The 25,403-nt window shown below is 49.0% G+C and overlaps 1 protein-coding gene across 5 annotated transcripts in view; it reads right to left on the bottom strand.

The window, feature by feature from the left end:
- Window positions 1-25,403, bottom strand: part of Hlcs (holocarboxylase synthetase) — a 191,303-nt gene that overhangs the window by 152,609 nt on the left and 13,291 nt on the right. For 2 of the 5 annotated variants that reach the window (XM_052158121.1, XM_052158116.1), the window contains exon 2: window positions 10,866-11,000. The exons of 1 other annotated variant lie outside the window; for it this stretch is intronic. In XM_052158121.1, the coding sequence (XP_052014081.1) occupies window positions 10,866-11,000 (135 nt within the window). Of the gene's footprint in view, window positions 1-2,929; window positions 3,277-10,865; window positions 11,001-13,139; window positions 13,358-25,403 lie in introns of those variants that run through there. 2 more of the 5 variants (XM_052158117.1, XM_052158120.1) reach the window with 2 other exon arrangements.

Below are 25,403 nucleotides of genomic sequence, written 5' to 3'. Positions count from 1 at the left end.
TCACCAAGCCTGATGACTGAGGTGCAAGTCCCAGGACCCACACGGTGCGGGGAGGGAACGGACTCCTGCCAGTGTGGTCCACTGACCTCCACGTGTCTTCCAAAGTGCATGTGTGTACTCACACACAGGTACACAAAGAATAAATGTAATGAAGGGAAATTTTAAAAAGGAAATCGGACTTTGAATGCATTGCTGGTAGAGATGCAAACAGCTCAGTGTCATCAAGAACCATCTCAGTTCTTGAAACTGAGTCTCTCAGGCTGGAGAGGTGGGTCAGCGGTTAGGAGCACTGACTGCTCTTCCAGGGGTCCTGAGTTCAGATCCCAGCAATCACACGGTGGTTCACAACCATCTGAAGACAACTACAGTGTACTCACATATAATAATAAATCTTAAAAAAAAAAAAAAAAAACACAAGTGCCTCTCTCTTTCCCCCTCCCCTCCCTCCCTCTCTCTCTCTCTCTCACACACACACACACACACACACACTCAGATACACACACACATGCATGCACACACGCAGAGTGCATAAATGCCCGCATAAATGCCCACAGCGCTGTACATAATCCCCAAATCAAAAACAACCCTACTATCCTGTAACAGGGGACTGCCTAAGGTAAGCACATGCCTGTCCATAAATGGACAATTAGGCCGATGCTGAACCACTAACAAAGTAGAGCCCCAGGCGAACCATGATCGGCTGAAAAGATCGGGTCTCAGCCAGGGTTCCTGGTGCTCTGATGAAGCGCCATGACCAAAGCCAAGCTGGGGGAGGTTAATCTGGCTCACTCTTCCATGTCACCATCAAAGGACTCGGGGCAGGAGCCTGCAGGCAGGAGCTGATGCAGAGGCCACGGGGTGCTGCTGACTGGTCGCTCCCATGGCTTTCTGGGCCCACTTTTTACAGAACCCAGGACCACCTGCACAGGGCGGCCCCGCCCACCATGAGCTGGGCCTTCCACATCGACCACTGATTAAGAAGATGCCCTGCAGGCCAGTGATAGGGAGGTGGTTCCTCAGTTGAGGTTCATTCCTCTCAGATGGCTCTAAGCCTGTGTCAAGACCACATAAAGTTTGTCAGGACAGATGCCAATAGGCAAAGGTCATGTATGATCCTATGTATGTATGTGTGTATGTATGATATATATATATATGATATGTATGTGTATATGTGTATGTATGTGATATACATGTACGCATGTATGTCTGCATATGTATATGTGTGCATATATGTATATGTGTATGTATGATATGTATGTATATGTATGTGTGTATGTGTATGTATGTTCGATATATATGCATGTATGATATGTATGTATATGTATATATGTATGCATGTGTATATGTTTGCATATGTATGATATATATGTGTGTGTATATGTATGTACATATATGTATGATATATGTATGTATGATATGTATGTGTGTATGATGTTTATGTATGCAGTATATCTAAAATAGGCAGATCCACGGTCAGAACATAGACTAGTGATGAGCACAATGGTGATGGAGGGAAGACAGTTTCTGAGGTGAGGAAGGCTTTCTAGGTCATACAGGATTGATAACTGTAAAATGCTGGGCATGCACCAGAAACTATTTAACTGGCTTATATACAATAGAAAGATAAACCTTATGACATGGAAATTGCCTAGCAACTTTTCAAAAGGTTTACTTTATTTGTGTATGTGTGTGTATGTGTGTCTGTGTGTGTGTGTATGTGTCTGAGTATGTGTGTATGTGTGTGTGTGTATCTGTGTGTATGTGTATGTGTGTTTGTATGTATGTATGTATGTGTGTGTATATGTGTGTGTATATGTGTGTGTATGCATATGTGTTTGTGTGTGTACACATGCATCAGAGGGCATCAGAGCTCCCTGGAGCTGAAGCTACAGTGGCTGTGAGCCGCCCTACTTAGGTGCTGTGAGCCCAACTTCCACCTGAGCTGGAGCATGGAGAGCTTTTAACCACAGAGCTGTCCCTGCAACCCAAACCTCCAACCTTCTCAAGAGGAATGGAGGCGTTGGCTAGTCTCCACACTACTCTAAGACAGCAGAGTCAGTCAGCAAGGGACTGCCCCTGAACCCCGGAGCTGACTGATCTGAGCGGCACTGGTCTTCTAGAACTGGTAAGGCTGCCTCCCTAGAAGGCCAGGGAGATTTAAATGGGAGACTCCTTAAACAGCCAGGTCCACTCAGGGTGATTATCCCAAAACCTGAAGTCCTCAGAGCAATTTCTCACGGGGGGGGGGGGGGGGGGGGAGCAGAACATAGAGACTTTGTTAGCATTTCTTCTAGGCTCCGCCCAACAGTTACCTAGCAACAGCCAGGTACAAGCCTGGCTGGCCATAGAAGGACTGCTTGGCCTCTGACCCCTTTCCCCCTCTCGGCCTCCCTCCTCCTCCTCTCAAGGCCCTCTCCACATGGGCCATCTGGCCTGCTCCCGTCTTCCTCTCTCCTTTCTCTTTCTGTTCCTCCCTGTCCCTTCTTCCTTCTCGCCATGCTTCCCATGCCCTCAAATAAACTTCATGTCACCCTAGAGCCGTGATATGCTGGTACCTCAGGGACGGAGGCCTCAGCATGGGCCCACTAGGGCACCCCCTCCAGCCACAACATGCCAACGGTGTTATAAAACATATCAGGTGTATAGCATAGGGGGTCAGGGCTGGAGAGATGACTCAGCGGTTAAAAGCACTGACTGCTCTTCCAGAGGCCCTGAGTTCAATTCCCAGCAACCGCATGGTGGCTCACAACCATCTTGTAATGGGATCCCACGCCTTCTGGTGTGTCTGAAGACTGTAACAGTGTACTCGTATGAATAAATAAACTTTTTTAAAAGTAAAGAGTCAGATATTATAGTGGTTTCTGGCCCCAAGACTCAATCTACCACAAGAAGTTCTCCATTCCCCAGTATCCTCAGAATTTAAACTGACCTGGATTTTCCTTATAAGAGCAGCAACGCAGAAGTGAATCGGCCCCGTGGGAAGACAGGAGGAATGGTGATAAATACAGGACCATGGGGTCAGAAACTGGCAGAACACACGAAGAGAGAGACCCAAGAATCTCGGCAAACTCGGAGGTCGCTCCACCTCAGCACACACGGAGCCGCGCACGGGCTTCATACACAAGGGCCAAGTGGAGCAGTATCCAATAGGCTTCCATATTTAAAACGGACATCTTAGTTGGACACAATGGTTCACGTCTGAAATCCCAATACTTAGGACTCTGAGGCAGGGGGTTGCCTTGTGTTCAAGGCTTTCTTGAGCTACAGAGGGAGACCCTGTTTTCAAAAACAAAAATGCACTTGAGAGTGCGTGCGCGCAGACACACACACACACACACACACACACACACACACACGAGAAAGGGAGAGAGAGAGACAAAGATAAAAGAAATAAACAAAAATAAATATGTTAAACCCTGATGGTCGGCGATGGTGTGCGGGCGGCGGTGGCAGCGCACGCCTGTAATCCCTGCACTCGGGAGACAGAGACAGGTGGATTTCTGAGTTCGAGGCCAGCATGGTCTGCAAAGTGACTTCAGGACAGCCAGGACTACACAGAGAAATCCTGTCTCGAAAAAAAACAAAACAACAACAAAAAAAAAAACCCAACAAAAAACAAATAAACCTTGATGGCGTAGTCGCCAGGACACCAGCTGACGCTGTGCGTGGCCCTGGGGCAGGGCTGTCTTTGGAGGAGGCACTAATGCAAGTGTGGACTTTGCAGATGGAGGTAAGTGGAGGCAAGCAAAGGAGCAGAGTGAAGTAGGCCTGGCTCCGGAGAGAGGCCACGGAGTCACGGGAGTCGGGAGTCAGCTGTACACGGCCAGGAAGGGGGAAGCGCGCGGCCAACAGAGCTGCTCCCAATGCCTCTGCACCTGCTGCAGGGAAAAGGTGCAGTGATTAGATCCCCACACCTCAAAGGGAAGAAGAAACAAGGAAGCTCGAGGACAGGAAACAGCCATGGAACAACATGGACACCCCCTGATCGAGTTCCTCGCCTAAGTGCGCGCATCCTTTCTCTAGGAAGAGGTCTGTGAGCCGCGGAGCGTGGAAACCCCTCCCCGCAGTGCCGGGGCTCCGATCAAAGTGAATACCAGAGGACCCGCTGAGAGCTCGCAGGGGTGGGGTCACCTTCCAGCCCTAAACGCAAACGGGAGGCTTCAGATTTGCACTGGGAGATGGAGACAAAGGGAAAGAGAAGAAAGGGGAAGCCGGGCAAGAAAGAGGCCGATGCCAAAGATCAAAGGAAGGAAGCGGAGGCTGCCCCTGAGTGCGGAATTCCGGATTTCCATTCACACAACGCTGGCAGAACCTGTCCCCTGTCTGAAGCTCAGGGTCACTACTTATGACAACATGCAAGGATGGGTTTCTGAAACGCACGCTGGATGGGTTGCTGAAAGTTCTACTAAGCAGGGCATGGTGGCGAAGGCGTGGAATCTCAGCACGTAGGAAGCAGGAGAGATGCTAGCTCGAGGCCAGCCTGGGCTGTGTAGTGAGCGCCTGTCTCAAAACATAAAAGCTGGACATGGTAGACAAGGTGGTACACACCTGTAATGCAGCACCCAAAGCTGAGGCAGGAGGACTGCCATGAATGTGAGGCCAGCCTCAGCTATATAGAAAGATCATGTCTCAATAACATGAACAGGAAAAAAAAAAGGTCCTGGTATTGGATTACAGGGCGGGTGTGTGGAAGAGGGTAACATGGCCCAGTCGGAATCTGTGGCACAGGGGTTACTCCCTGCTGTTACATCTGCTGCCTCCCAGGATCGGGAACAGCGTTTGGTTTAGGGTCAGGCATGAAATGTCCTCACCAGGCTCACTCGCTGGACACTTGGTCCTCAATGGCGCTACTTTAAGAGGCTGTGGAAATTTTAGGAAGTAGGATTGTTGGGATCGGTCCTTGGGCACTTCATCTTTTCTCAGACCCCTACTTCCTACCCCACTCCCACCTCTGTCCCCCACCCCACCCCCATCAGATGAACAGCCCCCGACGAACATGCCTGCCAGAGTCCAGGACAGAGTTCCAGTTCCCAATTAAAGCATTTTTTGACCAGGCTGCGGTGATTCTCAACCTGTGGGTCGGGACCCCTGTGGCTGTTGCACACCACATATCCTGAATATCAGACATTCACACTATGATTCATAAAGAACGTAGTTATAAATAGCAATGAAATAATCTAATGGCTGAGGGTCACCACAGCATGTGTTTGTCACACAGTTAACATTCAATGTCGCCGCATAGCAAACAGTAAAACATACTCTTGAATTAAACAACTGTGTATATTTTATCTTCTTTAGAAGTTATTTTCATGTGTACGGGAGTGAGTTTTACCTGCATGTATGTTTGTGTGCCACGTTCACGCCTGGTGCCCTCAGAGGCCAAAACAGGGCATCAGATATCCTGGGCCTGGAGTCACAGATGGCTGTAAGTGCTGAGACTAGAACCTGGGTCTCTAGAGGAGTAGCCAGCGCTCTTTAGCCACTGAGCTGCCTCTCCAGCCCCCTGACACCTATTTTATGATATAGAATCATAAACCTGTAAGACATCCAAGGACAGACAAACGTGACCTGTGTGTGCCGACTTGGATGTAAAGATAGAACAGGAGCGCTTCCCAGAGATGGGAAATCACGGGTGACCAAGCGTGATTGCCAGTCTCCATGGTCAACCTGATCCAATTTAAGAGCACACACACACACACACACACACACACCCCACGGCTTATCACCTGAGGAGGGAACTCCCACCTAATCTCAAGGGGCTTCATCCCACAGGCGAGGGACCCAGGCTGAACAGGAAGCAGAGGTCCGATGCATGTCAGCATTCTTGACTCTCCTGCCTCCCCAGTCTGCTGCACTGTGAGCAGACAGCTTCACTCCTGAGGCCACAGCTGCCACAGCCTCGGGACCCTCCAGCATCACCCCTCCCCGCCATGACAGACAGTGTCCTCACACTGTGATCAAAGCAACCCCTTTCCTTAAATTCTTCCTCGCTGGACATTTGATCACAGCACCAAAAGAAAAACAAAAAAAAAAGGAGAACACAAATTACGCTACATCTAGATGTGAAGTTACGTCATCCTCACAGACCACTCTCTAAAGCCTCATGGATACTTTCGTAAAAGCATCGACAAATATCAACTTGGCTTCTAAGCAGATGGCTGCAAGCCCCAGCCACCGCAGGAATGCATGCCACATCAACATGCATCAGGAATGCATGCCACATCAGTACAACAGAGCAACAGCACGCTGGCTTCGGACGCCATCATTCCTTCCGTCTGCTGTGCCGTGGCAACCTCTGGGCGGCAGGAACTGCTGACACTGCAGAGGGGACTGCATGGCCTATGCTCTAAGCATGGCTTCCTGATCCAAAGCCTTGTTCCACCCCAGACTTCCTCTCCTTTCTCACTGATCGCTGAACTGATCTGAACATCTTAACATCATCTGCCAGCCTGTTTTGTGACTGCCAAGGCATCGGACGCAGGTGGATCTCTATGAGTTCAAGGCCAGTCTGGTCTATTAGACGGTGCCTTAGCTAGCTAATGGGAGGATGGTTGTGGCAAGTGTGCTAATGCACAACCATATCTAGTGCTCCCTCTTCCCCTGAAGTGACAGGACTCTGAGTCTTTGCTAAACCCATAGAGTCTAGTGAGGGACTGGACTTCTCGTCCTCCCTATAGCTAATGGACGAAAAGACTGGGTGTCTAAACTCTGGGCAACTGGATGGGAGCAGCTATAGCCAGGCAATTTGTGGACCACGGTGTCCAAGAGGAAGCTGGCCACCTTCTGCTTCTCCCTCTTCCTCTCTCCTGGGGGGCTATAATGTATGCGACGTCCCTGGTAGAGTGTCAGGGTGCAGCAGGGGCCAGAGGGTGCTTTTGATCTGGGATGGCAGAGAAACAAAACAAAAGAGAATTGCTCCCCTAGCTGCTGTGACACCTCACAGGGAGGTAAGTTCACTTTCGCCTGCCTGAGCCACTAACTCTCTCTGGATCTCTTTGTTACAGTAGCTGTCCCTGCAGTGCAGCCACCATGTCGCTTAAGAGGCAGGTGCCCTTAACCTAGTGGTAATGTGCAACTAAGTAACTAGGAAATTAAAACCGACAGCAGGTAGAGGCTGAGGGTGTTGCTACAATGCAGTTGCTTAGTGACTCCGGGTCCAAATTCAACACCCAGCTCCAAAATCAAAGAAGTTACCCTAGCTACATCTTGATGTTTCAAAAGAACCTGCATACATTCAATATTTTATTGTAATGCTTTAAAACTTTTAGCTTTGGTAGAGGGTTTTTTTTAGGTTGAAACTTTATTAAATTTACACATAATACTTTAGGCTGCACAGGGCTTTTACTTCCCATTAAGCATGGTGTCTTAGTTAGGTTTCTATTGCCGGGATAAAACACCATGACCAGAAGCATCTTGGGAGGAGAGGGTCTCCTTGACTCACTGGTCATGGTCTACCATCAGAGGAGGCCAAGGCAAGAAATGAGAGCGGGAACCTAGAAGCAGGAGCTGATGCAGAGCCATGCGGGGCTCTGTCACTGGCTTGTTCCCCTTGTAGCACCCAGACCACCTGCTCAGGGATGGCACCGCCCATGGTGAGCAGGACCCTTCCACGACCAGGAATCAAGAGAATACCCTACAGACTTGCCTAAAGGAAATCCGATGGGGGAATTTTTTCAGGTGAGGTTCCTTCTTCCCAGATGACCTTAGCGTGCGTCATGGTGACAAAGATCTAATCAGGATACGTGATCACCAGAGTTTGATCTCTGTGACCCATGTGGTGGGAGCAGAGAACTGGCCCCCTCAACGTGTCCTCTGACCCATACATGCTATGGTATGTGCGCTCACACACATACACAAATAAATAAACATGGTAAGAATAAAAATAAAGACCCAGAGAAGAATATGCAAGCACATCACACAAACTTTTCATAGATTTAAAAAAAAAAAAAAAAACTTAAAGGGCTGGAGAGATAGCTCTACGGTTAAGAACGCTGACTGTTCTTCCCAAAGATCATGAGTTCAAATCCCAGCAACCACATGGCTCACAACAATCTGTAATGAGATCTGATGCCCTCTTCTGGTGTGTCTGAAGACAGATAGTGTACTTACATATAATAAATAAATCTTTTTCTAAAAAAAAACTTAAATATAAGCAGTTTTAGGTGGTTTAACTAAATGATCGTTTGCCATTTGTTTTGAAAATAATTCTTTAAAAGGTAAGTATATAAACAGTCATTTCTGTGTACCAAAACTTCTCAAGTTCATCAAAAAGAAATGGCCTCAATAGTTGTTTTCCTGATACCAAAGCAGACTCTAGTCAGCCACAGGTACCGCTGGCTAGACTCAGCTTAACAAAACCTCTTCCTGTTTAGAAAACTCAGAATCAACAAAGGAAAACCACTCATGGTTCCGCTGGCAACCCGGAAGGACCTAAGGCTGGAGCAGCATCAGTAAATTGTCGCTTGGCCCCAGTGGCTTTAGGTCCCGCAGCTTCCTTTCAAAGGCAACATCGGAGGCACAAGGCTCTGGGCCTCGGATGCTGCGATGGATGTGAAATATCTCCAGGGAGTCGGTAGAGCGAGTGCATCGCCTTTGCCATTAGCCGTAGAAAAGGTAAACAATGATTCGTGAATATTCTGGATCTGCCCACCCCACTCCCACCACCTCCTCGCTCTCCTCCCGGGTCTCCGAGTACCACTTCTCACTCCAGGCGAGGGGCCACTCAGGTGGGTGGGAGAGCTGCCTCCCTCTCCTCTCTCCTCCCAGCAGATGATTACACAAACTAGGGATTCCACAAGCCTTGAGTGCAGCAGTGAACAGCGGAATCCCTGAAGGGCAGGCAAGAGGCACGGAGGGCAAGTGAGAACAGGTAGCCATGCCAGGCTCACGACGGACTGATGGACAGACAGAAAGACAGACAGACGGGGCGGGGCGAGGTGACCCCAAGCCGAGGAGAGTCAAACTACCCAGCCTAAGAACCAGGACTGCATCTCAGGGGCAGGCCGCCACCAATGCTCAAGCAAGAGTGTCCCAAAGGGTGTGCTCTGTCCATAGGGGAAAACCAAAGGGCCACAAGACAAGGCAGGAGGACGCTGCCCCAGCTTAGACAGAAGGCTCAAGAAGGAGATGAAATGTGTCGCCATGGAAATGAAGGAGGAGCTGTGTGGGTCAAACTTGTTATATTCACAGCGGGGGAGGGGTGAAGAGGTGTTAATTTGGAATATCTCTCTGTGTCTGTCTCCTGTATTTTATTTTTTTAACAGATTCATTTATTTTATTTATGTGAGTACACTGAAGCAGTCTTCAGACACACCAGAAGAGGGCATCAGATCCCATTACAGATGGTTGTGAGCCACCATGTGGTTGCTGGGAATTGAACTCAGGACCTCTGGAAGAGCAGTCAGTTCTCTTAACTGCCGACCCATCTCTCCAGTCCTGTCCCTCTCCTGTAAACAAGTTTTGGACTAAGTTTGAAGTATTTTCATCATCATCATCTCTCTCTCTCTCTCTCTCTCTCTCTCTCTCTCTCTCTCTCCTCCGCCCTGTCTCTGTCTCTATCTCTGTCTCTCTCCTTACAAACAACAAGTTTTGGACCTGTGACTGAGTTTGAAGTATTTTCAGCATGCTCTAGACAACCTATCCCTCTGTCTGTCTGTCTGTATGTCTCTGTCTGTCTGTCTGTATCTGTCTTTCTGTGTGTGTCTCTGTCTGCCTTTCTGTCCATCTCTCTCTCTCCTCTCTCTCTCTCTCTCTCTCTCTCTCTCTCTCTCTCTCTCTCTCTCTCCCTCTCCTTACAAACAATAGTTTTGGACCTGTGACTGAGTTTGAAGTTTTCTCAGCATGCTCTAGACACACTCTCCAGGAAGAAGGTAGTTACTTGGGGTGCCAGGAAAAGGAAGAGATTACAGGGCAGACCAGCCCACCAGGGACAGAACACGAGAGGGACACTGTTGCCCAAAGACACTGCAAGATGGCTCAGTAGATGAAGGCATTTGCTGCCTCTGCTGACGACCTGGGACAGACCGGGGCCCAGCATGGAGGAAGAGAATGGACTTGTGGCAGTCGACCCTCTGGTGCTGCCCTCCACGTTCACACAAACCTCCATGTGCACGCACACATCTATACACAACCTGTGAATCAACCAACAAGTGTAAATGGAACAAAATTATACAAAGAAGAAAAGAGGGACCAGGGAAAGGCTCCATCTGTAAAGCACTCCCCATGTTTGCACGAGGACCTGTGTATAAACCCTAGCACCAAACCATGCCAGGAGTGTTGAGCCTTCAAACACTTGGAAGGTGGGGACTAGCAGATGGGTCTGCTCCAGGTCCTAATACCAGACTGTCTCAAAAACAAGGCAGAGAAACTGAAGATACCTGAGGTGGTGTCCTGGCCTCCACACCAACCACTATGTACAAACACACACATATAAACACACTCACAAACACATATATGCACAAACAGATGAAAATAATTTTACTAGTACATTTTATATAACCCAATATATCCTAAAAGAAGGAAAGTTATACAGAAAGTCCGGGAAAGATCACTTATTAAAAAATAAACAAACAGACCAACAGTAATAATAATAACAAAAACCCACTTGGGTTTGGACTGAGACACATCCTTAAGCTGGGAACAGAAAGACAGCTCAGAGGTTAAGAGCACCGACTGCTCTTCCAGAGGACCTGAGTTCAATTCCCAGCAACCACATGGTGGCTCACAACCATCTCTAATGGGATCTGATGCCTCTTCTGGCGTGTGTCTGAAGACAGCTACAGTGTACTCACGTACATAAAATAAACAAACAAATCTTTAAAAAAAAAAAAAAAAAAAAGGACACAGAAGTAGGACATGTCACTCACGGTTTCTGAGGATGATGGCTCCTGGAAACTGGTGCCTTGTGCCCAAATGCTCTCTGTCACAAACGCTATGTGTTCTGCCTCAAGTACGAAGGGAGACACAAGAAACAGGGCCCATTTGTTCAAGTCATCCACAGACTACAAATAAGGAGAGAAAGAAAAGGAGGAGTCAGCGTCACCTCCCAGTGTCACCTGGGTCAGCGTGCCTGGCATGCAGTGGCCTCCCCGCAATCTTCCCAGCCTGCTGCAGGCCCTGCAACACTCGCCTCCTAATCTGACTGTGGACCTGGGCCTGGTTCACAAGAATGTGAAAGTCTCTGGATATTTGTTTCCACACGAGTCGTTCTGACTGCTTCTCCTGACAGCCTAACATGCACGAGCTTTCCCAATCACACCTGGAAGGAAGGCCATTAACGGCGAGGCGCGTGCCTGGCAACGTCTGAGAGTCACACAGTCATCAAACCCAGGGACTGGAGCTACTTCAGGAAAGAACCTTTCCCACATGCACACGTGCGGACACACGGGGTAAGATCACTGACTGCTCTTCCAGAGGACCAGAGTTCAATTCCAAGCAACCACACAGTGGCTCACAACCATGTGGGCATCAGATATCATCAGTTTAGCAATAAGACTGGTTAGCCGATCAGACGTGTCTGGCCATTTTTACCTGAGGGCTTCAAACAAAAAATAATTTGTCTGTACAAATAAATTTACTTTTGTTCTTGTCGTTGACCCCTAAGCCACACTGTATAATAACCACTTACAGCTTTTGCCCTGCATCAGGCATTGAAGTAACCAAGAGATGACTCAAATATAGGAGGCCCCACACTGAATGCAAACATACATTTATACTAGGGACTGGGCATTCCTCGGGTGTTCATATCTTGTTTTAGGTGAGCTATCAACCTTGAAAATCTACTTCCTTCGTTTTCAGATTTCTGGAAGGACTGTAATTTGATTTTAAAAGGTTTTAGTCTACTAAAATCAAGGGACACCCAGAGCAGAAGAGTCACAGCCCTGAATCCGGAGAGACACAGTAGGGATGTGTGGGCAAAGCTCAGTTGAGGGACAAGCAGGAGTGCATCAAGGGACAGATACCCATCAGGCTGTGCCCTACTTGGGGTTCTGAAGCAGGGGGGAACCAAGCAACTGAGCTGGCAGAGTTAGAAAGCCAAGGTCATGAACGTGTCCAAAGTATCTAGGAAATTTTCTTTGGCAAATTCTCTACTATAAATCCCAAAGGTTTTGTTTTAAATAATCAGCTTAGAGACTGCCGCAGTGAAAAAGTCCACCATGGATTATTCTTCTTTGCGATCTGTCTTAACTGGTTTCTTTAGAGAACTGAGCCCAGATGTTCTAAGAGGGGCGTTGTCTGTGTGTACTGCTCGAGCCTTGCTCCAGGTGGTACTAGTCATGTCTGGTCCTGCAGCGGTAAACCTGGGAAACCCGAGAAAACTCGGTGTGTAATTCACACTGTACTCTGCTTTAGATTCATTTGATTTTATGTGTACAGCTGTCTCGCCCCCGTGTGTGTATGTGCACCATCTGCATTCCTTGGACTCTCTGGAACTGGAGTTACAGATGGTTATGAGCCACCGTGTGGGGACTTGGAACTAACTGGACACGGGGGCTCTGTAAGAGCAACAAGTGTTCTTTACCGCTGAGCCATCTTCCATGCCTACACTGTATTTCTTACAGTGTTGGCTTTGTTAGTTCCCTAGAAACACTATTCCATCCTCATTCCTAGGCAGCTCGACCAAAATATTCACCTGAAGTAAGACTATGATTCTCATATGGGTGTTATGGTTTCACATCTATGAAAAAAAAAAAAAAAACTCAGTTTCGTGCTGAAAGTGAGGCAGATTTCCAGAAGGAAGCGGAAAGGGCAAGAGACCGTTGAAAAGCAAAACGCTGTGTGATGTTCACGGAAACAAACGATGTCCAGAAGTATATGGTAGTAAGTGCACTGTGAAGTCAGGTCCCTTGCCTGCAGCCAGCCTGTGCAAACGGCCAGTGCCCCCTTCCCAGTAAGGGGCAGCGGCCATCGCCCTCCGGCAGAACCAGAAGCTACCCCACGGAAACACTAGGTGCCACGAGGGATGTCCGGGATGTCCCTGCTACAGCTGCAGGACCGGAGACACGAGGGAGGGGCAGCTGGCCCGCAGCCGACAGTGCACAGCAGGGCTTCCCAGCCCCAGTGCACGCGTGGGCTGTGCGAGCGGAGCTGCAAAGTCGCCGCCGCGCGCCGTCCACGCGGCGACCCCGCCCGCCGCCCACCTGGCTCTCGCCGACGCAGAAGACGCGGCCGCCCCGGCTCAGGCACACGCGCGCGCCCCCGGGCTGCGCGGCCGCGCGGCAGAAGGTGAAGGAGCAGCGCGAGGCGCGCAGCCGCCGCACCGTGGACAGCACCAGGGCGGCGGGCCGGCGCCCCCAGCGCGCCCACAGGTACAGGTAGCACAGCGTGATGAGCATGGCCGGCGCCCCGCGCCCGGGCCCGCGCCAGGCCCCGCCCCGGCCGGAAGCGAGGCTTCAGGGAGGGTGCGGAGTGCGCGTGCGCTGCAGAAGGGGGCTTAGGGCGGGGCGGGTGTGCTGAGCAGGGCAGGATGCAGGGGAGGGATGAGCTAGAAGTGGAAGGTTGCAGGCTGGGTAGCAGCTGGGGGCGCCAGGACCATGGAGAGGGTGCCTCCGGTAGAATGGAAAGGGAGGGCTAGGACTGAAAAAGGCACCGGAAGAGAGGTCACTGTCAGGTCTCAGGAGGCTGGCTTTTCCAAGGGGGGAGGGGAGAAGGGAGAGCCAGGAGATTGGAGGTGTGCTCTAGAGATGGAGAGGCCTGGGCTCCACAACTAGAGTGAACTGGGAGCAGTGTAGTGAGGGTCTGGGAAAGTAGGCACAGGGGAGTTTAATTGGGGGAGAGGGGGGAGGAGATGAAGGGGGAGGGGGGTGGATAGCCTGATCAAGTCAAAGTCCAGCCTCCCTTCCTTGAGGGTGGGAATGAGTAAGGCACTGGGCCTAAGTTTATGTCAACAGCCAGTATTTGCTAACTATCCACACATAACAAATCAGAGAACTGACGACTGACGGCCTCTACCAGGCACAGTTGGAAAATTAGGCGAGGCTATTTCATTAGATCATGCTAAACCTTCAAAAAGTACTACCTGGTAAATTACATGGATTGAAGCACAAAAAAAGACAAAGGTGGTATTCCCACTCCATGTCTGTTACCCGGTTAACCGTGAGCATCCTGAGTCCGGTGGAAGGAGGGAATGTCAGTTATGACTCCCAGGGGAAGCAATTCTCCCAGCAATTAAACAGCAGTTTCTAATTCAGTTTCTAATTCTGAACAAACAATTTCTAGTTGCTTGCCTCCCTGACCCTTGCTCCCGAGCTGTAAACAAGCAGCCAATGTGTCAAGAACAGTCAGGTACACCGCTCCCACTGGCTGTGGATCCTCGAATTTCAAATGGCCACTCTGCAGTGGTGGCGCACACCTTTAATCCCAGCACTCTGGAGGCAGAGGCAGACGAATCTCTGTTTTGGAGGCCAGACTCTTCTACAGAGTGAGTTCCAGGACAGCTGGGGCTGCACAAAGAAACTGTGTCTTGAAAAGAAAAAACAAAAGTCCACTCACAGAACCTCAGACAGATGGCGTAGCAACAACAGATTTAACTGGAGGATTCAGGAAGAAATGACTAGGCTCATAAGAAAGGTACACACCACTGAGGATGGGGAGGCAGGCTGTACTGGAAGGACGGCAGGCTGCCTTCCCCAGTGGAAGTGGCTCCCTGTGTGGCACAAGTTACTGCCAAATAGTGTTTGTCTGGATAGTGTAATAGAGTCCCTGGAGGCTCAACTGAGAAAATGCCTTCATTGGGCTAAGATTAGGCTGCTGAGCCAGGCAGTGGTGGCACATGCCTTTAGTCCCAGCACTCAGGAGGCAGAGGCAGGTGGATTTCTGAGTTCAAGACCAGCCTGGTCTGTAGAATGAGTTCCAGGACAGCCAGGGCTACACAGAGAAACCCAGTCTTGAAAAACTAACAACAGCAACAAAAAATATTGGGCTGCTGGCAAGCTTGTAGGGCAGTGGTTCTCAACCTTCCTAATACTATTGAGAGACCCCCAACTCAATGTTTTTAGACCTCTAAACAACTAGCCCAGCACAGAGTAACTTGTTTTTCTGCTTTCAGCTTGAGAAAGATAGCCCACCCTGTTCTAGTTTAACTATACAAGGCCCCAAGGACGTTTGCTCCAGATAATCTCTAACCTTCCTTAAGGCATAAACTACAGCCAGACTTCCTTATTCTGTACTTCCCCATTCCATGCACGTTTTGTCCTCCACCCCTAGCCTTAGGAATTGTGTCCTCCAACCCTTGTCTTGTGATTTTTTTCCCCTTTAAATACCCAGCTTCAGTTGCACAGGGTCCTCAGTCCTCTACCCCTGCGTGGTGTATGGCTGTGGAACCCAGAATTCTGGAATAAAGAAATCCTCATGCTATTGCATCGAGACAGTTTCTCTCGAGTGATTTGGGTGTCGACTTCCGAGGCGTGGGGTGCTGGGGCACCCTCGGTTTTGGGGGGTCTTACACTGTCACCCTTTAATACGGTTCCTCTTGTTTTAGTGACCCACAACCATAAATTAGCCCTGGGTTCTATAAGAAAGTAAGCTAAGCAAGCCACTAAGCAGTACTCCATCATGGCCTCTGAATTAGCTCCTGCACCCAAGTCCCTGTCCTACTTGAGTTCTTGTCCCTACCTCATTCAGTGATGGACTGATGTGGAAGTGTAAGCCAGATAACCTTTTCCTCCTAGCTTACCATTGCCTGAGATATTTCATCTTGGCGACAGTGAACCTAATGAGGACACTGTTCTGGTTTTCTTTCTATGGCTGTTATAAAAACACTGATGAATCCACCTTGGGGGGGGGGGGTTAGCATACATCTTGGAAGCCAAGGCAGGAGACTGACAGAGAAGCCACCCACAGCTTCCTCACCGTGGCTCACTCAGCTGGCTGTCTTTCACATGCAGTGCAGTGTTACCCAGGGAAGGCACAGTCCACAGTGCCATGCTACCACAGAGCTAGATCTCCATGTGTGTATAAGAGAGGGTTTGTATACCCTTGGCTCATGGAGTGGCACTATTAGGAGGTGTAGCCTTGTGGGAGTGGGTGAGTCACTGAGGGTATGGACTTTAGAACTCTCAGCCTAGCTGCCATGCTGTCACCTTGATAATGGACTGAAGCTCTGAACCTGTAAGCCAGCCGCAATTAAATGTTGTCCTTTATAAGAGTTGTCTTGGTCATGGTGCCTGTTCACAGCAGTCAAACCCTAACTAAGACAGATGTTGGTACCAGGGACTCAGGTATTGCTGTGATTGGCCTGACCAAGCTTTTGTTTGGAAGAATGTGGATTTGAGGACTTTGGATTTGGAAAGCCATGGATTATTTTAAGAAAGGCTTAATGAGCCAACCTAGTAGGAATATAGGAGACTTTGTTGCTGAGAGTGAGGTGAACTGTGTAGACCCCGCCCCAGGGGCTTCAGTGGAGAATTGCAGTATGTGGCCTAGGGACTTGTTTTTGTAGTTTGGTGAAGAACTAGAGGCTACTCTTTGCCCAGGTTGGAAGAGGCTGCCTGGGGCTAAGGTGGAGAGACTCAGGTTAATTGCATTGACAGAGAAGTCTCAGAAATGCCAATCACAGACTTTGTTCTTCCAGTTAAGACTCATGAAGAGTGTTTTAAACAAGTGAAGCAAGCTGAGAAAGGAAAAATATAAAAATTGTATGAGTGTTAAAGAGGCACCAAGAAGTGAAATGGAACTGAAACCTGTGTTCAAGGATATTAAATAGAATTTAGGGAGCAGTGACCTTGGAGCAAAATTCTACCAAGCTAGATTTAGGTAAGTCCAGGCCAGGCGGCACAAGCCTGTAATCCTGCATCAGGAGGTGGAGCCAAGCAGATCAATGAGTTCAAGGTCAATCTACACTGCAAGTTCCAGGACAGTCAAGCTTAGGCAGTGAGAGAGTTGGAAAACAGGATGCTGGTGATAGAATGAGGGGGAATGTGATCCAGGCCCAGCAAGCAGGAGAACTCAGCTGCTTTCCCTATGTGTCTCAGCCTTTAAAGTCCAGAGTAGAAGGGACTGCTGGGACAATTGATGCTGGTTAGCTGGAGCTAAGAAACTGGCCATGATTAAGAAGAGACCAGCATCACTGAGGTGAGATCTTCAGGGAAGAGTTTTCTGAGAGCACAAAGGCTGTGTTCCAGAGACAGCCAAGGTTGTACCTCGTGCTGCAGCAGGTCTTGGTACTGTGTAAGAGTCACCCAGGTGGTACTGTTTTGAAGGTATGATGGGGTCTTGAAAAGCAGCTGAGGCTGGGCACTGAGAGGCCAGGGAAGGCCCCTGGTGAAGGTGCAGCCTCAGTGGCAATTGACGGCCCAGGACTGAAGGGGTCATGCAAAGAAGTTGAGGTTTAGCACCATGAAGAGAGCCTTTGAGAGGCTATTGGTGAAGCCTAGTTGCAGCCAAAGACCACAGTCAATGGAGATGCCAGTACCATGGGATGATCACCAAGGCCAGCAGCAGCAGTAGAGTGGATCAACCTGACCTTAGAGTGCTACAGAGGGCAGAGCTGGAGATGTGACCCAAGCCTCCTGGAAGAGCTCAGATCATATGTGGTTCCCAGACATTGAAACAAGAAGTTGTAACATTGACATTGCCTTGGATGGAAGGCAGAGGCAGGCAGATTTCTGAGTTTGAGGCCAGCGTGGTCTACAGAGTGAGTTCCAGGACAGCCAGGGCTACACAGAGAAACCCTGTCTCGGGGAAAAAAAAGAAAGGAAGGAAGGAAGTGAAGGAAGGGAAGGGAAGGAAGGAAGGAAGGAAGGAAGGAAGGAAGGAAGGAAGGAAGGAAGGAAAGAAGGAAGGAAGAGAGAGAAAGAAAGAAAGAAAGAAAGAAAGAAAGAAAGAAAGAAAGAAAGAAAGAAAGAAAGAAAGAAAGAAAGAAAGAAAGAAAGAAAGAAAGAAAAGAAAAGAAAAGAAAAGAAAAGAAAAGAAAAGAAAAGAAAGAAATTGCCTTGGAGACCCAGATGCCAGAGCCGTGGGCTATCTGCTGAGGAAAGCGCAGAGGAAAGCTGCTAACAGGGAGTGGAACCAGCCCAGGAGAAAGAAGTTTGTTGCAGTCAACAAAGATGAAAAAGGAGTTGGAGTTCTGAAGACTGCTTTGCCATCAGACATGGAGATGCAGAGTTTGGAGTTTCCCCAGCTGGTTTCCTGTCTTGCTTTGGGGATTAGGGTTAAGTGTTTGGATGAATCTCAGAGGAGACCTTGAACTTTGGACTTTTAACATTGTTACTATGGGGGCTTTAGAAGTTGGACCTAATGTATTTTTTTTATTGTGATGGTTTATATATGCTTGGCCCAGGGAGTGGCACTATTAAGATATGCGGCCTTGTAAGAGTGGGTGTGTCATTATGGGCATGGGCTTTAAGACCCTCCTCCTAGCTGCCTAGAAGCCAGTCTTCTCCTAGTGGTCTTCAGTGAAGAACCCTCAGCTCCTCCTGGACCATGCCTGCCTGGATGCTGCCATGCTTCAGCCTTGGTGATAATGGGCTGAACTTAAAACCCTGAATTTATTTGGGAAGGCACACACTTGACATGAGAGGAGACACCAGAGGCACAGCTAGTTGATGAAGGCTTCAGATCTGGAGTAAACAATGCCAGACTCATAAAGCGTGGTTAGGCAGGACAGGAGGCTGAAGATGGATAGCCAGGGCTATACAGAGAAACCCTGTCTCAGGGAAGAAAAAAAGAAAAAGAAAAAGAAAAGGAAACCCTGGTAAGAACTGGTTTAAGCATATCTGGCTAGCGGAGATCCCTTTGTAAGCCCTGTCATTTCATTCCGTGGCACTGCAGAAGCCATTGCACTGACTTGCATCAGTGGCTTTCTGGCCACAGTTTTGCATGGCAGCAGTCAGACAAAGGGGCTTCACTGAGAGGAGAGGACAGCTGGAGCTTGATGAGAGTGCGGCGGCGACTGAGCAGGACAGACACCTCTGCCTCAGCACGATGCACGCGGCCACTGAGAACATAGCCCACACTTAAACTGAGAGCACAGAGCAGCTGCCTCTGCCCTCATGGGGCTGGGCATGGAGCTCCAGGACCCAGGCCACGTGATGGAAGCCAGAACCCAGCGGAACCTGGGGAAGATGAAGACGCATGAGGAGGGAGGGTGGGGGAGCACCTCTTGGTGGCTGAGGATTCCTGAGGCTGAAGCTTTCCGGAGTCAAATGTCTGGGACCCGACAGGGAGAGGCAGGAAGTGTGGGGGGCTAGAAGCCAGCCCCTGGATCTTTCTTTCTTTTTCTTTCTTTCTTTCTTTCTTTTTTTTTTTTTTTTTTTTTTTTTTTTTTTGTTTTTTTGGATGTGGTTTTTTCAAGACAGGGTTTCTCTGTATAACCCTGGCTGGCTGTCCTGGAACTCACTCTGTAGACCAGGCTGGCTTCGAACTCAGAAATCCTCCTACCTCTGCCTCCCAGAGTGTTGGGATTACAGGCGTGCGCCATCACCGCCCGGCTTGCCTCTGGATCTTTCAATGTTCAAACTCCTGTTTCTAGTCCAGTGTTTATGGGTGAATTGTGCCCGCCCCCATTCATACAGTGAAGACCTGACCCCTGAACTTCACATGTAGCCATATTTAGAGGTGAAGCCTTTACAGAGGTGATTGATTACTGTAAAGTGGGAGCATGATCCAGTGAGTATGATTAGTGTCCGTGCAAGGGACAGATCATTCGATGGCACAGAGAGACGTCATCTGCATCCAGAGGCCTCAGGCAAAACCAGCTGTGGTCACGCCTCCACGTTGGACTTCTAGCTCCCAAACTGAGCAGTGCCTTTGCGACCGCACCCTTGGCGAATGGACACCTTTGAACCACCAGGCTTGGGAAGGGCTTTGCTCTAACTTCCAACCCAACACCAACTATCCTTGAGGATCCTGCCCACCCTGCTGGCATCAGCCACCACCACAAGCTAGCACTGTGATGCTGTCCTCTCCCAGGCTTTGGTGCCACCGAGTCACATCCACACCTCACTCTAGAGCTGGCTGGTGCTCCAAAGGCAACTTGAATGAAACCAAATGCATTTCCCCCAACAAGTCAGCTCCTGGTTTCTTCTCTCTGTGCTCACATGAGCGTATTCTCCGTGACGCTCTTGACCAGAATTTAGTCATTTTAGAGCCCTGACGTCCTTCCTCCACATCTCACTTGTTTCTCCAGCAGGAGAGCGGCCATGTTTAATCTTTCTACTGCAGGCCTCAGTGTGATCTCACAGAAATGAGTAAAATGCCCCCATAGGTCCCACTGATCCTTTCCCAAAGGCCTGCTGTTCCTCCCCTCATGGGATCCAAGCCATTCATGCCTGGCTTCCAAGACGCTATCTGCCTCAGCTCCATTCATTCACAAGACACGACACGTTCCTGGCACCCACCACACACCAGGCACTGCGCCAGGCATTTCATACACCCAGGTCTCTCAGTGAGCTTGTGCTGTGGCTTGTTGGTCCCTGAGGGTTCATGTGCTAGAGCAGCGGTGACATCTGGGTCACCCACTCCTTTGGGGACTGAATGAGTCCTTCACAGACGTCACTTAAGACCATCAAAAGCCATAGATGTTTACGTTTCGATTCATAACAGTAGCAAAATTACACTTATGAAGTAACAACAAAAATAATGTTATGGTGGTGGGGCCACCACAGCACAAGGAACTGTACTAAAATGGTGCAGTGTTAGGAAGGTTGAGAACTAGAGGCTTGGTCCCCAGTGCAGCAGTAACAGGACCAGCTGCAGGCATGTCCAGCCTTCTTACACTGTGGTAGGCATTTTTTTTAAAGATGTATTTATCTTATGTATATGAGTTACTGTAGCTGTCTTCAGACACACCAGAAGAGGGCATCAGATCCCACTACAGATGGTTGTGAGCCACCATGCCGTTGCTGGGATTTGAACTCAGGACGTCTGGAAGAGCAGTCAGTGCTCTTAACCACTGAGCCATCCCTCCAGCCCTGTGATAGGCATTTTCATCTACAGGAGTCACACTTGAGAACTGGACAGTCCAATTGATAGAAAAAAAGAAAACCTCACAATGTCTGCAGTAGGTTTGTGATCTTACGTTGGGTGGCATGCATAGCTACCCTGGGGCCGCGGGGTGGACCAACCGGCCTAGAGGAAGGCACACAGGCCATGGCAGATTGCTATCCTCAGAAGGGATTAACGGAATCCCCATGGGACTCAGATCAGCTCTCACAGAATGTGATGTTACAAAGCAACAGGTGCGCTTGCTTCTGCACATGACCGGTTCCTTTCCTGTTTCCCAGAGAGCTCTGCCAGAAGCTCCCCCTTAGAGACAGAGATTGGGGTTACTCAGTCTTGGCCTTCAGACTCCAAAGCTGTGAGCTCGATAAAGATTACTCTTTACCCAGCATCCAGTACACGCTGTAACGATAGAAAACACATAGATATAGTGGTTCAAGCTACTTGGGAGGCTGAGGTAGGAGGGTCATTTCAACCCAGAAGGTCAAGACCAGCCGGGGATTTTAGGAGACCCCTCCATCAAAAACTTAAATGGGGACTGGAGAGATGACTCAGCGGTTAAGAGCACTGACTGCTCTTCCAGAGGTCCTGAGTTCAATTATCAGCAACCAGTTGGTGGCTCACAACCATCTGTAATGGGATCTGATGCCCTCTTCTGGTGTGCCTGAAGACATTGACAATGTACTTTACGTATATAAATTTTTTTAATTAAATGAAATAATAGAAAACAAACTGATACGCTGTGCAAAATAGCCATCAGGGTCTCCTCCTTGCAGAGGAGAAAAGTGGAATTTATTTTTTGTTTTTGTTTTTGTTTTTTGGATTTGTTTTTTTCGAGACAGGGTTTCTCTGTATAGCCCTGGCTGTCCTGGAGCTCACTCTGTAGACCAGGCTGGCCTCGAACTCAGAACTCAGAAATCTGCCTGCCTCTGCCTCCCAGAGTGCTGGGATTGATTACAGGCGAGCACCACCACCGCCCGGCTGAAAAGTGGAATTTAGAATAACTGAGTGATTTCCCCCAGCTCTCAACACCCAACAAGGAGAGGCAGGCAGATCTCTGTGGGTTCGAGGCCAGCCTTGTCTCCAGAGCTCCAGGACACTCAAGGTTATACAAAGAAACCGTGTCTCGAAAAACTAATAAATGAGTAAATGAATAAATAAATTTAAAAAACAAATGAGGAAGCTAAGGGATGAATTTGTGGCTTTCTAGCTCCCTGGATGAATGTAGTTCCCACAAGGATGACAATGGAGAACCAAGACCTGAACAGTGGCTCTACAGGTAAATGCACTCGCCACACAGTCGGCATGGTCTGAATCCAACCCCCGGAGCTCATATCAAAGGCTGTACCAGGAGTCATCTGTGCTTCACTCCCATGCCGTTGGCACTCACACAGTTGCACACGCACATATGCACACATCATCAAGGATCCACACGAGGCACCTCACGGAAGGTTCCAGGTTTGTCACTGTAAGCCCTGGGGGCAACCTTCGGTATCCAGATCGCAGGGGCTGGGACTCTCCCTAACTTGGGAACACCCAAAAGCTGTGGGTGGGTATTATCAAGGTCACCCGAGGAGACAGCTTGCTCTGAAAGTGCAAGTGCATGGTATGTGGTGGAGGAGGAGGAGGAAGAGCAGGAAGAAGAGGAGGAAGAGGAGGAAGAACAGGAAGAAGAGGAGGAAGAGGAGGAGGAGAAGGAAGAGAAAAGAAGCCTGGGGTAGGCTTTCTGTACAGACGCTGACTCTCAGTAATTCAGCACCAGCTGCAGAAACTTCAAGTCGGGGGAGGGAGGAACCAACATTAAAAATTAAAAAGCTCAGCAGCCACGAGTGGTACCTCATGTCTATCACCCTACCATTCATGAGCCTGGGGAGGACACTATTAAATTTGAGGCCAGCCTTGGCTACATAGTGACTTCCCAGGTGGCCAGGCAGAGAGTAAGACCCTGTCTTTAAAAAAAAAAGTTTTAAAGTTTTAATTTACTAACTAAAGGTTCATGCCAGGCACGGTGCTCTATGTCTATTATCCCAGCACTCGGGAGGTAGAGGCTAGCCCAGACGACAAAGTGACTTCCAGGCCAGCAGGAAACAAACTGAGAAACTTGCTAAAAAATATATAAAAATAAAATAAAAAAGACAAGGCTGGCATGATAGCTCACAGAGGTGACGGTTTGGCTGAGGATCGGCCCCAGACGCTCATATTTCAATGCTCAGTCATAACAGAATGGAACTGTTCGTGGAGGATTAGGAGGTGTGGTCTTATTGGAGGAAGTATGTCACCGAGTGAGCTTTGAAGTTTCAAAAGCCCATCCCAGGTCCAGTCTCCCTCCCCCTCCCCTTTCCCCTCCCCTTTTCCCTTCCCCTCCCCCCTCCCTGCAGACAGAGAATGTAAAGCCCTCAGCTACTGCTCCAGTGCCATGCCTGTCTTCTGCCTGCCATTATAACGAGTTAATCCTCTAAAACTGTAAATAAGCCCCTAATTAAATGCTTTCTTTTATAAAGGAAGAAAGAGCTGCCTCGGTCATGGTTTCTCTTCAGTGTAGTGGGACAGTGAGTGGGTGATAACAGAGCTTGCTGAGCAGGCCTAGCGCGAGTTCAGTCCAGGACCCATGTGAAGGTGGAGGGAGAGAAGCAACTAAGGCTGTCCTGACCTTCATGGGCAGTGCACATGCGTGCACACACATGATGGTGATGGTGGGGGTGGTGATGGTGATGGTGGGGGTGGTGATGGTGGGGGTGGGGGTGGTGATGGTGATATTTAAATAAGGGTTTGAGATGCAATGTGAAATCCTGGAATGGATCCTAGACCAGAAAAAAAAAAAGACACTAGTGGGACAAATGAGTGAGCTCTGGAGCCTGCACTGGCGTCTGTATGTTGCACTACCATTACTGCGTTAGGACTGATCGAGCCATGGTTGTGTAAGATGCCAGTGTTGGTGGGAGCTGAGGAGAGATGAGAGAGAACTTTCAGTCCTGTTTCTACAACTCTTTAGGAAGTCTAGCCTGACTTCAGAATAGGTATTAGAGAGTGACTTTCTCCTTAATTTCATTAGCACTCCTTTTTCTGTCCCTAATTAATTATGTAGCCGTAGCAAGTTACTTCATCTTGCTGAGTCCTGATTTCTCACCCATAAAAAACAAAATGAAATGACAGCCAGGCATGAAGGCAGATAAACACAGTTTTGTTACTAGGGAGGCCAACATGGGAGAACCAAGCATTGGAAGCCAGCTTGGGCAACAGAAAAAGGCTCTTATCCTGATCCAGCAAGATGTTAATAGGTAAAATGCAGGTCTGACTGCTGAGTTCCATCTGCAGAACTGACATAAGGGCACAAGGGGTGAACAGACAGACCCTACACGGTTGACCGGACCTCTGCATGGACCACCATGGGATGCGTGCACCCATACGCACTTTTGAACACGGGAAAGGAGAGATGGCTCAGTGTTGACAAGGACCCAGATTCCACTCTCAGCATATGCATGGTGAGTCAGACGCCCTCTTCTGGTGTTTGCAGGCATTGCATGCACACAGCACATACATTCAGGGAAACACTCTTACACATAAAATAAAAATAACTACTTTTTAAATAAAAGAAATATTGCTCTTAAAAAAGAAAATCCATAGCCTCATTTTCTAGAAAGGATGAACACAAACTAGACAGTTTCCAGTTGCCTCCCTCTGTACCCCCAACTCTCAGACACTCAGATCCCGGCACAGCTACAACATGACTCAGCTTACAAGGTGTTTAGCACCATGCCTGCAGCAGAAGGTTCTCAGCAGAAGTTTCTGATCCTAAAACTCCATTTTCTTTTTCCAGTGAGGCACAACTGCCATCTCTTTTACCTGCTTGGCTACTAGAAAGCAAAGTGCTCACAAAACTTTCTACACTGAAAGTAAATCCATCTTCACTCAGCAGAGGGGGAGACGAGCTTTACAAGCAAAATATACAGAAGCCAGCTCCTGGCTGCAGGAGGGAGACCCCGTCCAAACAATCAGCGGGGCGCCTGGGGTTGAACGTACACACTTTCCAGAGGAGCCCTATAGCCGCTCCCTTCTGCTCACCGGGCAGCGTTCACAGATTTCCAAAGTCAAAACCACCTCCTTTGCTGCGGGCTAAAGCTGAAAAGGGGCGAGCCCCACTCGGTCATCGACGGGGAAGATGAGGTGTCCCCATATTCATAAACAATAACACACACACACACACCCGCGCGCGCGCCCCGTACACACAGAGAGAAGCTAACTACTGAAGAGGCAGAGAGCACGAGGCAGCTGGATTGGGCTGGCTTTCCACCGCCGGTTTCCTACCAGATTCTGACCCCGAAAAGATGACTGTATCCAGACCGGCCAAGCAAAGCCAGAAGGGCCCTGCTGTGGAGAAATTATTCCTGTCTATAAATAACTCCCCCTAGGGGGACAAACAGAAACATCAAAGTCAGGACACTAGCCCAGACAGTGAGCCGAGCTGG

This window comes from Apodemus sylvaticus, chromosome 15 (genome assembly GCF_947179515.1).
Source record: "Apodemus sylvaticus chromosome 15, mApoSyl1.1, whole genome shotgun sequence".
Lineage (NCBI taxonomy): Eukaryota > Metazoa > Chordata > Mammalia > Rodentia > Muridae > Apodemus > Apodemus sylvaticus.
Note: the sequence above shows the minus strand (reverse complement) of the source record. Positions and strands in the feature narration are given on the sequence as shown.